The sequence below is a fragment of the Eurypyga helias genome, unplaced genomic scaffold (genome assembly GCF_000690775.1).
Source record: "Eurypyga helias isolate BGI_N326 unplaced genomic scaffold, ASM69077v1 scaffold3224, whole genome shotgun sequence".
Classification (NCBI taxonomy): Eukaryota; Metazoa; Chordata; class Aves; order Eurypygiformes; family Eurypygidae; genus Eurypyga; species Eurypyga helias.
The window spans coordinates 37860-53161 of record NW_010246631.1 but is presented as its reverse complement, the minus strand read 5'-3'; the positions used below and the strand labels follow the sequence as shown (position 1 = coordinate 53161).

At 38.9% G+C, this 15302-nt stretch overlaps 1 protein-coding gene across 1 annotated transcript in view; it reads left to right on the top strand.

The window, feature by feature from the left end:
- The window catches only part of RPAP2 (RNA polymerase II associated protein 2), a gene marked incomplete at its 5' end in the record, with an annotated part of 36040 nt that extends 21184 nt beyond the window's left edge, over positions 1–14856 (top strand). Inside the window, one exon of the mRNA XM_010150457.1 lies at positions 14691–14856. Within this exon, the coding sequence (XP_010148759.1) occupies positions 14691–14856 (166 nt within the window). The remainder of the gene's footprint in view (positions 1–14690) is intronic.
- Positions 14857–15302: the final 446 nt, after the last annotated feature.

The window sequence follows — 15302 nt, the reverse complement described above, 5'->3', positions numbered from 1 at the left end:
AGGGAAAGTACTTTCCTCTGCCACTCCACTTTCGCCTTTTGTGTGAGTACAGAGATTTTTGTTGCAGCTGCTGTTTCAACCCTGTGAAAGATAGCATGCTAGATTTCAGAAGACTGTTTTATCATGTTGGCTCCTGGGGGAGCTAACTCGGTTAGTGGAGTTCATGGCCTGTTGAACTCTATGCCACAACTATGTGCTGATGAAGCAGATGGAAAAATTGCCCAGCCCTATTTGAGAGAACTGTTGTAAATTTGTTTCTTGAGAAGGAATATATTTAGAGGACTACTTTTTGTAATGTCATGTTTTTCCTCCTTCTGTAATAGCTGCCTACAGCTTTGCTTATTGGGGATCATACGTAGTGCAGAGTAAGTTGTGCAGTTACATGGTAACAGGCAGTTCTGAGCTAATGCTGCAAGCAAGGTGTGAGTAATCGACGCTGTTAACAGCTGGCCTAAACTTAGTTTTAAACTAAATGTATTTTAACTTTATCCACTGGGCAAACTAAGCTGTTAATTTTGCAACTGAATCCTGAAGCTGTAGCCTTATGAAAATATACTTGCTTCCTTATTAATAATTAATCTTAATACATTGAATGCAAACATGTTTTTTTATCATGAAACATTACCCATCTGTTAAAAGAAAAACATTACTTTGACACACACTTGCATCTTTTATTTTCAGAGTTTTAACTTTCATCTTAGTAAACTTTCTAAAGAACAGCCTACATTAATGGGGACATGACACATAGGCGGTGTTTTTGACTTACAGGAAACTTCATCGTAAGATGAAAATCAGTGTTGATTTGGCTTGTTTCTGAACCCAAAAAAAAAAAAAAAAGGTAGACGTGCATATCATTGGAAAGGTTACTACAGCTTCCTAGCATGTGATCCCCAGGTATTCTGTACCATCTGAATTTTTGGAATGAGTTCTGGATTAATTTGTTTGGTTCTATGCAGAGTCATGGTGGTTCCTCTGCCAGGCTACACGCTGTGTCCTATTCTTCTTTAGCACTGCAGTAAATTGTGCCCAGAGTAGAACTGCTAGACAGTTCGTGAACTCTTCCAGAACCACTGTGACAGAGAAACTTTGACTGTAGAGAATCTCTGAGAGAGCAGTATCTTCTGAAGATCTAATCATTCCCCTCCTTAGGGTGCTGTATGCAGATTATGGAGTGTGAAACCTTATGATGCTAGACAGTAAGACCGGCCCTCTAGAAAGACAGTTCTTCATTGCAGAGGTTCTAGTTTCCTTCGTGTTCTTGCTGTTGGAAGTGTCAGGCCTAACACAGCAGACAGTAGTTTTGCAGTGAAGCGTATAATGACTTGAAGGAGGAAGGATCCTGAAAGTGATTAAAAGCCATGTGCTGGTTACTATAGCTAACCAGTGTATGGGAGCTTAGTCCAGAAACTCCAAAGTGTGTATGTATAATTGCAGCCATTGGGTGCAAAACCGGTGTCGGTTCAGAACCTGTACACATGCTTGGTTGTTGAGGGGCTTGGGATCTCGGTGTGTTTCATTTCATTTTGATGCCTACCACGCTTAATACCCCAAGTTCCACAGAAATGCATGTATCGCTCTCGCCTCTTCCACCCTCTCTGTCCATCTGAACTTTTTAAGAAGACACTGAATAGGTCTAACTCGTGTGTCATAGAACTCGGTGTTCCTGAGGTGTGAGGTGTTGAGGTTTTTTCAGAGGATCAGTAGTCGAGAGTCATGTGGCTGTTCACGTTTGTTTCAGACCTCACCGCATACTCTGCGTCCTTAGGTATACATTTAGGTGAGTGCGCTTTCACAAATCAGTGTTCAGAGTGGTGTTCGGTTACAGAGGTGGTAAAATTGAGTTTAAGAGGAGAAAAGTGATTTACTGGAGATCATCAAGTCAGTAATAGATCTGGAAATAAAACAAACAGGAAAAGGGTTTGGGGGTTTTGGGTTTTTTTTCAAAACCTACTGTGAGCTGCCATTTCTGGGAAAAGGTGCCTAAGAATCCTTAACTTTGGGGGATTTTTAAGAACCTCATTCTGAGAGGTCCAAAACTGCACTGTCATTTGTTTTCAAAACTGGGAAAGGCAAGTAGAAAAATTAGGTTTAACTTCTGAAGAAAAAAATCTTTGGACACAGTGGGAGCAACTCTATTCCTAGCATGTCTCTTTACTCAGCTGCATTATCCCAGGTGTTTGATCTGTATACTGGACTGAAAGGCAGATAATCAAGTTACAATGTTAGAAAGTTGTGAAGTTAAACTATGATCAATTTTATGATCAGTGTTTCCATAGTAACTGAGTACAGGTGAGTACATTTTATAAAGCCAAGTATTGACAAATTATTTACCTAAGCATATTGCATTGTAGCTGTTTTAACTGTAAGACAGTATGTTTTGCTTAATCTTTACTGGAAAATTTTTTTGCATATCACTGAGGTAATGAATTGATAGGAATAGATTGTCAGTATGTGGCAGCAAAAGAGTCCAGCAGTTGCAAAAATGGATGTATATGAAACAATGCTTAATTCTTAAAATGTACCAGGTTTGGGTATAGAGGCATCTTTTAGATATTAAATTTCCCGCTGCATGTGCATAGTAATTTGTACCACAGGGTATATTTTACAAAGTACTTAAAAGGTTCAGCCTCTCAAAAGCTTGCGTCTTGTGGAAGGTGTCCCTGCCCATGGCTGGGGGGTTGGAGCTAGATGATCTTCAAGGTCCCTTCCAACCCAAACCATTCTGTGATTCTATGATCTTAGCATTTTTTACTCTTACCAAGACTTACACTTGTGCTTTATTTCATATAGCTAAGTAAGTAACCCAAAGACTTCAATGGCATAGGTTCCAGTGTTTGAGAGGTGTTGCAGGAAGACTTTATGGAACATAGAAAGTATGGAGTAGAAGGCTGAAAAGGATGAAAGGATCTGTTTTTAAATAAATTTTTAATTTATTAAATTTAAAATTTTGACTAAGTTGAAAAAGATGGGAAAATGGGAACAAGTGGTAGGACTGAGAAGTACCTTTGATCTGTCAGCTGGTTAGCAGGAAACAGACTTCAGATAAATGGAGCTCTTTAAACAAGGCCTGTCCTTGAAATGTGTACCTAAGAAACTTAGATTTGTTATAAAGAAACAGCTGATAGTGATTTCTTCTGGGTTTATATTGTGTACTTTTTTTTGCCTTGGCTCTATGCAGATAAGTAAGCTAAATAGAAACCTTTTGGAACAAATCCCTGTGTGAACGTAAGTGCTTTAAATGGGACGCAGAAGTTGTGATGCTTCGTGTCTGTGAACAAACCTTATAGTAATAACCTGGAACATGGAAATGTAGAGGTGGGTACCTTACTCTGTTTGGTTTTAACAGAGCATCCCGCAGTCATCTATGTTAATACAACATGGTGAAAGGGTGTCTCGGATCCTGCTAAACTTTGAATGAAAAGTACTCTGGATAAGAAACTGTAGATGCCGTTGAGCTGGTCTTGGTGCTTCCTTTCATCTTCTGGCTAGAAGTTTTTCTAACCCGCTGTTAAAGAAATCTGGAAACTCTGTTTTGTACATAATTGCCCAAGTCATTGTTTATTGCCAGACCTGTATGATATTTGTGTTGATGGCAGTCTTGGTACTCATTTTAAAACAAATCAGTGTTTTCAGCAGGGTTCCTACATACCACTGGAACAGGAGGCGAATAGAACCATTACATATTATTACTGTAACTTTAAAGGACTCGTGGTTCCCTCAGTCTTTTCAGAATGTTAACCCTTTTTTTTTTTTCCTAGGCTAAGCCTGGGTTAAAACCAGTGATCCCCGAGTGCTTAATGAGGCCAACTGCTTAATCTTACAGGATCAGCATAATGGTAGCAAATGCTTGCAGAGAACGTGATGTCATTTTCCACCTGCTGCATGTTCTGAAATGTGTGGTTCCTTTCCTGGACAACTGCTGAGTGAACTGACTTTGTTTTATGTGTGCATATATAAGGTCAGGAAACTTGCTCAGAAGGACATTAGAGGAGTGATGATATTGTGTGAGAAGGAACAGTGTTGATGCTTGCATTGCAGAGTTTAAAATAATTGCACAAATCAATAGACTTGTACCTTTTCCCTCAGCTGAATAGAAATTGTTGCTATCGTGTTTATGAGCTACTGGTTGCTCACAGAGAATGGATATATGGGAATAGTGAGAAATGCCATTTTCTAGTTAATATGATTCTTCTCAAAGTATGTAATTAATTATGTTGTGGTAATTGAACATGAACTGAGAGCTTCAGATGTTATTCCAATTTTTGAGGCATTTTTAATTTAACTTTTTGATGTGTTTGTATATACAGTGTACATTCTAAGGCTGTTGTCTGCAGGTACGCAGCATACAGAACTAGCACAAATCACGCTCTCAGGCTGTACTAAGTTGTTAATGCCATTTGATGAAATGTCTCACTGCAGTTTCTTTGAACATATTATGAATGTTCAGACTTATTTGCAGTGTTGCTCTGCACTGGACTTTTCTTTTGCCTGTAAAATTGATTACTGACCCACTGATGTAAATAGATGACCTTTGACTTTTAGTGAAGGACAAGTAGAGCACTTTCTTATATATAAACAACTTCTGTCTCACAGAAGTTAATATTTTGACGACAGTCTGAATTTACTTGAAGTTTTTTCTTTTCTATATCTTGTTGTATCAGTGCAACGTTGTTATAAAATCTTTTCATTGCAGGATCTTTGAAGTTATACAGCTGGCTGCTACAAAAAAGTGTGCAGGTGATGTAGCAATCCTTAACTTTCAGGGGAGAGATAAAAAGGGGCATAAACAATACATCCTGTTATTCATGCAAACAGGTTGTTCTTGAGGTTAAAAAAATTCCAAAGGTCCAGCACACTTGCAATTTATTAAATCCATCTTAAATAAACAGGTTTTGTACCTGATGAGGCTGCTGTAAGCCTGTTGCCTCAACCCATCTCCCCTGCATAGTACCGTTAAAACATTGGAGTGCCTTTCAAGCTGTTTCCTTCTGCAGCTTAATGGAAAAACAAAAAACTAACTCTCATATGGTGTGTTAGGGTAGAACCAGCAAAGTATTTTGCAAATGTTCACTAAGCCTCCCATGCCCGCGTGAGGAGGGCATGATACAACCCGAGCAAACTCTGCTGTGCAGCCCGGCCCCAAGGGCCTGACCCAAGCCCTGACCACTGTCCTAGGAAGCAGTGGTGTTTGGGCTGGTGCAGCTTCAGGTCTGCCTCACATTGTTTTCTGAAATGCCAGTTGACTGTTTGGATATAAACAACTGATTGGGGGAGAAAAAGAAAAGGAAGGGAGGAAGGAAGAAAGAAGCAAATCCATTGTCTCTTTTTCAGTAGTTAGTAAGCATTTTTATCAAGTGGTCACATAAACCCTTGTTACTGTAGCTGTGGTTTCCCTTTACTGTTAGTTTTATCTGCCTGGATGTACCACGAGTGAAATTTTGGCCCCGTTAAAAGGGAATGGAAGTTGCCTTGTGTTTGGGCACCAACTGGATGAAAGGTGTGTGTGGAAGGTGAACGTTAAAAGAAAAATACGTATTTTGTGTAGGTATATACATAAACATTTATCAAAGAGAACATTTTTCTTGAACGGACTTGTAGAAGCTGCATAGGAAAAAAATGAAGGTACTGGAAGCAATTAACAAAGGTAACTTTTGAACGAACCTTAAGTTTTGCCGTACGCTTGGATCGTGTAGGAATTCCAGCCATCGGTTCTGAATCAGTGTTTGTAACATTGATTTAAACGTAGTGGACAAAAATTTTAAACTATGAATAATTTAGTTTCTGTTACCATGGGAGGATTAAAGCGTCTGTGCCAGATTCTGTGGACAAGTCAGTACACAATAATGAAAGGAAGTTAAATAATAAATAAAACATAAGTTGCACTGTAGCTACAAAATTCTTGTCTTTATGATGAGAATAGGATCTTCGGGCTATATTTAAAACTAGACCAGAAGTATTTTGGCTTTTTTATCCTCAGTAAGAAATTTGTCTGCTTATTTCTGTCAGTTGTTATCATTTGACACTCTGAGCTTTAGAGCATTTTATCTTTCATTAAGAAAATAGACTATAGGAATAAATTTGATATTAAACTGCCCCTGAATACTGACTTCCCTCTTTGACCAATAGGATATGCTAACAAAGAGTCCCAAATGAGAGGTTGCTATAATTTCAGAGTTGCAGATTACACTGATTATAAGTACTTTTTTTTTTTGGGCAATAGTATCATTTAAGTTAACAGAAGACGTAATTCCAAAGATATATTTAAATATTTCTACATCTTGTTTGTTAGGTGCTTACAGTTCAAGATTGTCTGTCAAATATTAATGTGTTCTAATGGAAAATGTTCACTCTAGAGACAGTCTTTTGCTTTTAAGAGTCTTTCTTTAAATGTTGAGCTTTTTAAATTGTGCTCAAAGTAAAGTTATAAGAAACGAGTGGGGTTTTTTTAACCAAAACTGTGAGCGTAACAACTAAATTACGGAGGTTGAGGCTGTGATGTTTTTGAATTTCTGAGCGTATGTTAAAACAGTATGATTGTGCAACTAGTTAAAAAATTATAACCTTTGGTAAAATTAAGCTCCCTGGTGTTGCATTTTTAACTTAAAACCACACTCGCGTTGTGCTTCAGGTCAGTTTTCTGTCTGATACTAACTTTTGCCTTTAAGGGGTGTGGAAATCGCTGCGGTGATTTAGGATTCCTTACTAACAAAACTGCTGTTCCTAGACAAGTGTACTGTATCCAGGGATACACGTTTAGGTGAGGAGCCTCAGACTCGGCAAGCAGTCAGTACGCTGTGAGGAACATCCAGAATTACAGTCACGCTTTGACTTAGTCTGTCAAAACGTCCGAGTGCCTTTCAGTAGGGGTTCATGAAGTGGATAAACAAGGCAAGTGTTTTAGTTCATCCCACCAACTGAAGTGCTGTTATCAAGTGACTGATATGCTGGCGACACTCCAGTTATATGACAGGCAGATGGTCTATGGGCTGCAGTGCACATCCATTACAATGGGCTTTATTGCTGATCTGTAACACTTGGTGTATTGACTCAGTCTCCCCGTTTGTCTTAAACAAAACAATTGCTTACGTTTAATCAGTTGTGTTGAAGACTTCCTTCATAGGAACATAATTAAAATAGAATCTGAGACTGTATTCTATAAAACTGCTGTATTAAAAGAACAGCATTTCTGATTAATAACATTCTTATTGCACTGCGAAGACAATCAAATCTGTAACATGAGTAGTGCAGACGTATTTGAAATATTTTTTAAAAGTCAACCAAAAACACAAAAGCAAAACACCCCAGTCCTGGTGTGTTGATGCAGTGGAACACATTAGAATGGCACGGTTGTCCCCATTCATTCATTTCACGTGGCTCTGTGTGTTTCTAGAGGATTTTTAACGCTAAAGGAGATGAACTAGTACTGAGAATGACCTGCAGTGTCATACTGATACTTAGTTTTTATAAATCCGCCTAAAAGTTTATTTGAATCTGTGGATGATCTTTTGTGTTATTTCTTCTACTTGCAATGCAAGGAGTAGGAAATTTCCTGTAGACAGCTGCTGAAGGAGTCTTGGACTGTTGGTGAAATTAAAGTACCTTATATTACTGAAACAACTTTAGGCTCTCCTGTGTGAGTAATGGCAGCCTCTGGTACCGTCCTGTAACCCCCCTTTGGTCCAAGCAGCAGTTCAGTATACTCAGCTTGGCCGTCCACCGGTCTGGTGCAGAAGGGTTTGGTCTGGACTCCTCAGTGGAAGGCCATTTCACCAGTCTTCCACTCTCAGCTGGAAAACACTCCCGCTCCTACCACTTGCCAGCTGACTTTGCTGCGTATGGCTTGTTTTGATTCATGCAGTACCATTTCAATCCTTTATACTTTGTAGAAGCCATCAGAGATTATTTCCCTCATTATTTCAACTCAGAATGGTGAGTACAGAGCTGGGAAGAAGAGTATATTAATAGTCCTTGGAGATCTCACAATCAGGTGATTTTTAGGTAATACTCTCCCAAATGTTTACAAAGATTTATTTCTTCTAAGTACCAATTAATTATTAATAGAGATGGGCTGTACCACACCCACGAGTTTGTTTTTCCAAATCTGGAATTGACTCCGAATGGTCTTACAAGTGTGAGTTTTGAATGGAAAATTGATAGACTTCCAAATTAATCCCTATTGTCTGTGACCCACATGCTGGTGGTGTTCCCTGCTTTTGACTTAGACTTCAGTAAGCTGCTCTGCTTTCAGAGCCATTTGATCACACACACCAAAAGAGCATTGCTAACCAGTTTTTGGATTGCTAACCAGTCTTTGCCAAATCCCAGCAACACACTTCAGCGTAGAGTTTCCATTAAAATATTTTCCTTTTGTGTCTGAATATTGGCCATACCCTGAAGACTCTTAGTATAAAGGTTTTTTCTGTTCAGTTAGGATTCTGTTTAATGCTTTGTTGTAGTAGCTGACAGGCAGCAATCAGTGGTGCTCCACAGAATGTCTCCTGCATGGTTTCTTCATGTTTTTTAGCATTGTTTCTCCTAAATCAGTCCTCATTAACGGTGTGACATGACCTTATGTCATAGCAATGGAGCAAATATGCTTCAGCGTAGTGCTAAAGGCAGATTTCTGGAACAGCTGATTGATCTCTTGGAACCTTTAATAGCAGTGTTAATGATGATAGAGGCTTGTAAGCGCTTCTGGTCTTTGTTAAGTCTACATCGTGCATGTTACCAGACCTTCAGCTAAAATGCTTCTGAGGTGAGAGGACTAGATTGGTCATAGCCATAGACCAATTCATGACTGTCCAGAGACAGTAAAAAATGAAGTGCATTGGGCTTGCCTGCAGGTAGGACCTTTAGCAAGTCTGTTGATGGCACCTCACTTGCAGGCCTCTTGGTACCCTGCCTGTAGCACATAGGCAGTAGTCTGTGTCTGTCTTTTTGTTGGAGAAGGGGAGAAAACCAGAGAGTGCTGCCTGTGGTTGCTGCCAGCTCTTGGTTCATTTCTGCGTTCTGAAATGAGTGTGCAAAAACTTTTGTGATCGTTAGTACAACTCCATCATTCTGATAGAAGAATGCTTATCAGTCATCCTGGTGATGATCTTAAAAATTGTCTTAAGTGCCTAAAACAAAGGCAGAAAGAAACAGAGAATTAAAATGAGAAGAACTTATAATTGTGAGGGTTGTGTTAAGCGTCTCATTCCCGGTGCTCAAAAGCTTGTAACTGGCAAAAATGTTTATATCCATCCTGTTTCCCAAAGCTTTCTATGGAAGGACAGGTGGTGCTTGCCTGTTCCAGCATTCTGCTTTCTACGTCTGTTCTTGTTCACGTTCCAAGCATGCCAAATGAGGCAAGGGGCTGAAATAATTCTATTCAGCTCCATGGCTTCTGCCTCAATTGGTGGCTTTTATTTTTTTAAGCTTCTGTCAGTAGAAAAAGTTAGGAAGACTGGCAATACTTTTCTTTTTCTAGGAGGAGCTTATTCTTTTGAGAACAAGCATACGGTTTTTCTTCGTGAGTATACAAGGGCTTTGCATGGTGTTGGGTAAATCTGTGTCCACTCAAATTCTCAGCACTTCTCATGTAATTTTAAGTGACCGATTCTGGGGAGTGGAAAGGAACCCAAATCTTCAGTGGTTGTGTTCTTACCTATTTTCAGGGGTCTGTTTCAGAGAGCTGTGACTGACTCTCCCCAGCTGGCAGTGGTGGCTTTGAAAACTTAACTTTTTTTCAAAGAGGATCACAGAATTTACCTTAAACAAAAAGTCCAGAAAGCTTTTCCTGAGGTCAGGTATCGGAGGGGAGGATGCTACTGTACAGTTAGGGGGTTTTTAGAAAGGATATTTACACCTTTTGGACAGGAAGTGCTAATTAGTACTGCCTAAAAATATTACTCCGCAATCATAATTTCTGAATATATTCAGCTGTGTTAGTTAAAGTATGCATAGACCTGCACACACTGCCGTATCAATGAATGAAACCTGCTCTGTGTAACATCACTGACTCGTAAAAATCTGTTAAGTTAGGTTAAATGCCTAAATATACCTGTAAATACAGCAACTAAATCATAGAAAGCTTGGCTCTTGAGTGGAAGCACTGAAACTGTGTAAACATTTTGCAGTAACCAGATGTCATTTAATAGCTTGATAATAATGGCTTGGTCTCCCCGTGAATTTCACTTTTCTCTTGCATACGTAACATCTGTGGAATAGCCAGCAAATATGAATTTTATCAATCAGATACAGTTTGGCATTTTTTACACTTTTTAAACTTTACAAAGACCTGTTTACCATATGGTGTGAGTGGGTGTGCAGGAAGCGACACTGTTTCGTGAAGTCTGATGTACCCTGCGCTGCTTTTCCATGAACTGAGCGTGAAGGTTTCCTTTTAATGGGTGTGCTGAAGGCAAGCCTTTGAAGCATGGGTGTACAACCTGGCCGAGTAGCCTCTGTGTTGGTGTGCTTCTCTAGGTGATTGGTTTAAGATCACTTAATCTTATTTTTATTTGACTTCATTCACAAAAGTTTGTTCTGCGTTAATGGTGCAACACGTGAAAGTGACAGAAAAGCAGAATCAGTATTTTTCTTTTCATTGTTGCACTAGCCAGTTGTTATCGTGGTCCCAAGTATCTTATTTCCTGTTTATATTATGTCTTTCAAAGATGCTGCAGAGTTTCCACGCAATTCCGTGATCCTCAAACTGAAATCCTGTGTATCATTAAATTGAATTAGATATGATAATTCCTCCAGAGATACGATCATCGCAGTTTTCAGTGACTTGAAGATCCCAATTCCAAATGCTGTCCAGGCTTACTTGCATACAATTATGGTTTAATTCAAGTAGCGTTTTATTCAAGGATGAGAGCACAGCCCTTAATGCTGTTGTGCAGTACCTCAAATACACACTGGACCGGTGTTACTGCGAGCCTGGAACTGGCAACCTGGGCTTCCTCCTTTTGCAGAAAAACGCTTCAGCTTCTGTGCCAGCAGCCACTTGAAGGTAGAAAAGTACTTGACAATACCTGCTTTTCAAATGACAAGTTAAAGCGTCACTTACATGTCAGGACACAGTTTTCCAAGATTTAAGTGTTTATACATATATTCATAAATGTTTGGCATGTCGTCCCATCTAGACACAATTTTAAACTAACTGCTAGAAACTTAACACGTCCCTCTCTGAAATTACTTTCTGATTTAGTCTCCTCCTTATCAGATAATTAGTAGTTTAATTAGTTTTCAAACAAAGTTCATGTAAGGGGGGAAAAAAATTACCTACAGTTGAAACCTATTTTCTTTTCTTAACTTCATTTCTCAACATCTGATGCTTTGCAGTTTCTCTGACAATAACAATACGTTCTGCTTTCTTAGTGTGGGCTATAGTAGCTGCTCTTTAAACAAAGTGTCTTAAACAGGGTCTTATAGTCAGGACATGTTTGTAATTCATGAAACTGAGTTCCAAAAGATTAATTTTTTATGTATAGACAGACTGCTTAGCACGTGAGCTGCAAGGTTTAAAAATTTTAGTTTTAGAATGTTACTTAAAACTGCACAAGTTTTCTGCTATTTTTGAAAAATACTGTTTTTGATGTTCTTTTGAGTCCAAGGCAGGAAGAAGAAGATCTAGCTAAAAATGCATGTAAATCTACAACATTGCCAAGAGGGCGTTTTGCGATGTTACAGCCGCCTGGCACCAGCACGCAGGAAGTCGTGGCTGTTTATACCACCAGTCTTTCTTCACAGATAACCTGCTTAATCCTGAGAAGGGCGAACTGGGGACTAGTAATAATGCATCTCCAGGTCTTTCACCCGCAATCCTTGTCTCCACACTGACACTCTGAATCTGGTCACTCTGATCCGCTATCAGCACTTCCTCTGCTTCCCTGCTGATAAAGCATCATGATGCAAAAATCAGCCTCCAGACTGTCAACCCTGGGCAGAGGCACTCCAGTTTAAATGGTAAATGCTACACTTCTCACCAGGAAAGAAGTAACTCGGTCCTGTCTATCATGAAGCACGTCACAAAACTGAGTGGCCTCACTCCAAAAATCCAACTGTGAACATTTCTCTTTTGTGGGAGGGTTTATATAGCAGTTTTCTTGCACATCTGTTTCTTTCCACACCAGGTCCTTACTTTGAGCACCTCTTAAAGTCCTTTTAACCAAGTGTCAGTGTTTGCTAGTTGAATTATTTAGCTGAATCATAGAATCATTTAGGTTGGAAAAGACCTTTGAGATCATCTTTTAAATCCCTCCAGGGATGGTGACCCAACCACTTCCCTGGGCAGCCTGTTCTAGTGCCTGACAACCCTTTCCATGAAGAAATTTTACCTCATATCCAATCTAAACCTCCCCTGGCACAACTTGAGGCCGTTTCCTCTTGTCCTATCACTTGCTACTTGGGAGAAGAGACCAGCACTCCCCTCATTAAAGGCTCCTTTCAGGCAGTTGTAGAGGGCGATAAAGTCTCCCCTGAGCAAATTAAAATGGAATCCAAAAAGAAATGGAAATTAATTTAACTCACTGAAAGTCAAATATTTATTAATCAAAATTTTCTGTAAATTTATTTCTGTATTAGGGACTCTATTTACCATGTTTTGTAAGATCTTTTGTTCTATCACTACTTTTGCTTAATTTAAAGAATCTCCTTTTCTGTGCAGCTTTCCTCAAGTGGCGATGGTCTGCCTACCAGTGACTGCAGGGGGATCGATCTCAGTTGTTACTCTCTCAGAGGCTTTCTGAGCCAGGAATTTTTTAGGAAGCTGTTCTGAAACCTTGAGTTTTGTATTAGAAGTACATCATTTCACAAACCTATTCTAAAATAACTCTCCTTCATGGTGTATCTGTAGTATTTGAGATGGTGTAACTGTTGGTGGGGTATGAGTTTTTGTTAGGTAATCTTGTCAATAGTGTTTGGTGTTGAAGTTACTTGATGTTCAGCATGAGCTTTAATACTTCATAAAAAATTGTTTAGAAAATATTTGTACTTAGGAAACAGATTCAGCTTTACTACCTTCGCAGTGGAATTATGAAAGGAAGAAAGGACTTCAGGGTAATAATAGGTTCAGATAAAATTAAAGCACAAATGAAAACTGACAGCTCAACGTCCTACCTCCTCTCCATACAGATACGGTATGTGTCGGTGATGTGCGTGGCGATGGCCCCTTCCCGGCTGAGGAGTGCATTTTACCAGCAGTACTGTGCATGCTTGGGTTTGGATCCATTGAAGGTTACACCTTCCGTAGCTGTTCTTGTCGATGCTGGAACCAAACGCAGTATATAGTAACGCATCCCTTGCAGGTTCCGTGATTTCAGATGATGAATAACATGCTCTTTGGGGGTGTGCGCTAATGCCCTATTCATTTCCATTCGCAGTCCGTTCTCATGTGTGTATTTTATTCTCCTAGTTGGCACTACTTGCTGAATCCATTCACTGTGATTTTTAACATCAGTGGAGGCTGGATGAACTCCGTATACTCAGCAGTTCTGAAAATCAGACCCGAATGGAAAATTTTCTGTAAAATGCTGCTAAATAGCAAAATTTGAAAGGCCGAGTATTGTTTGAATTTTAAAGCTGAACTTTCTGAGCGGAGTTCAGAAACAGAATTTCCTCCCTCTCAACCCCCACCTTTGAGCCTGTTATTTTTCTGAAGTGCTATAAGACTGCGGGCACTTTGAGACAGGCAATCTTTGCTCTAGTATGGGCTTTAAAACTGAAGTTTAGTATCCAGGATAAAAATTTACCTAGATGCATTTAGCTTTCTTCTACTTCTGTCCTGCTTTCCTAAAGCGTATTGTTTAAACTGCTCAGTGTGCAAGAAGAATAATTTAAACTGCTCTGTGTAGACCAGCAAAACTAAGAAATCAGGTTGGTCTGATGACTTACTCAAATTCTCAAACCGAGATGCAATTTAACTGATGTCTTATGTGCACCAAGTAAAAATAAAAGGATCCAGAATTCCTCTATGTGAGGCTTCTGTGTGTTTGGAGAAATCTCAGCTTAAAGCAAAACGCATTTGCTCTTTTGACATACTGTGTTTATGGCACATAGGATGGGGGGAATCGTCCAAGTGACCCTCTCAGATGTCTTTATGGAGTTTGGCAGTGTGTGGCTTGCCAGTTAAGTACGACTTCTGTCAAGGAGCCAGGTTAATAAGATGTAGTCAAAATACTCTTCTTGGTTACTTTAAGATAGCATTTTATAACTTTTTCGTATTTTACTCCTTCAAAGAACTATACAGCGTTTTCAGTATGAATGTTCAGGAGTGTTTTGCTAAAGAAAAAAGTAAAATCTGATATCTTTCCCCTTTTTATATGTAATTATATAATATTTTCCAGTTTGTTCTGAATTTTTTGTCTACATTATGTGACATCACATAATGTAGACAAAAAATACACATACAGCTGATTAGAGGCATACAAACTATTAGCCTGTTTTTCTCTAATTAGATCCTTTCTTATAGTTTCACTACATTTTAATAAAAATTCATCTTTTGGTATGTTAGGTCATATACTGTGTATAACATACACAATCTGCCGTACCATACCGAATCAAGTGTGATGTTGTAAGCTGCCTTTCTTCAGTCCAGTTGTTCAAACTCATGCTTTGCCTTTTTTTTTTTTTTTTTACATCTGATGCTGAAAAGTCACTTTCTGCATCAAATATGTTGGGGTTTTTGGTTGGTTTTTTTTTTCCAGATTGTCACAAATTACTCCACTTTTCAAGAACACTCGGACGAGCCCAGTGTACACGCAGTTCCTAACTACATTGCTGGAAGAACTGCATTTCAAAAATGAAGACCTGGAAAGTTTAACGAGAATATTTAGGAAGGACTGCCTACTTGAATGGTCAGTCAGTTTTTAGCTGTTTCACATGTCAGTAAACTCAGCCAGATAACAATGGTTTTCATTTTCAGTATTTTGTAAGTATGCACAGTAACAACAGATTGTATCAGCCAGCGTAGAAAACGCGTACGGTACATTTTAAAGTAAAGGAATATATATGGTATGGAAATGAGTGTCATCGTTTTGTCACTTACAGTAAATGCCAGCTGCTTACTTATCACTTTAATCTTCCAAGAATATATGGTTCACTTATATATAGTTGGTTCACTGCAATTTTGGGAGGAAGTTTTACTCAAGTTCCAATACAATTTATTAAAAAAAAATTCTGTGGCTTCAATGGCTAAGTCTCAGCGGGGTTTTTCATTATTAAAATGAAATTATGTTCAGTCTTTGTGATCTAAAATTGAGCTAAAAGCTACGTATTTTTTACATAACACTGAGATTACATTTTGCATTCTGGGTAGG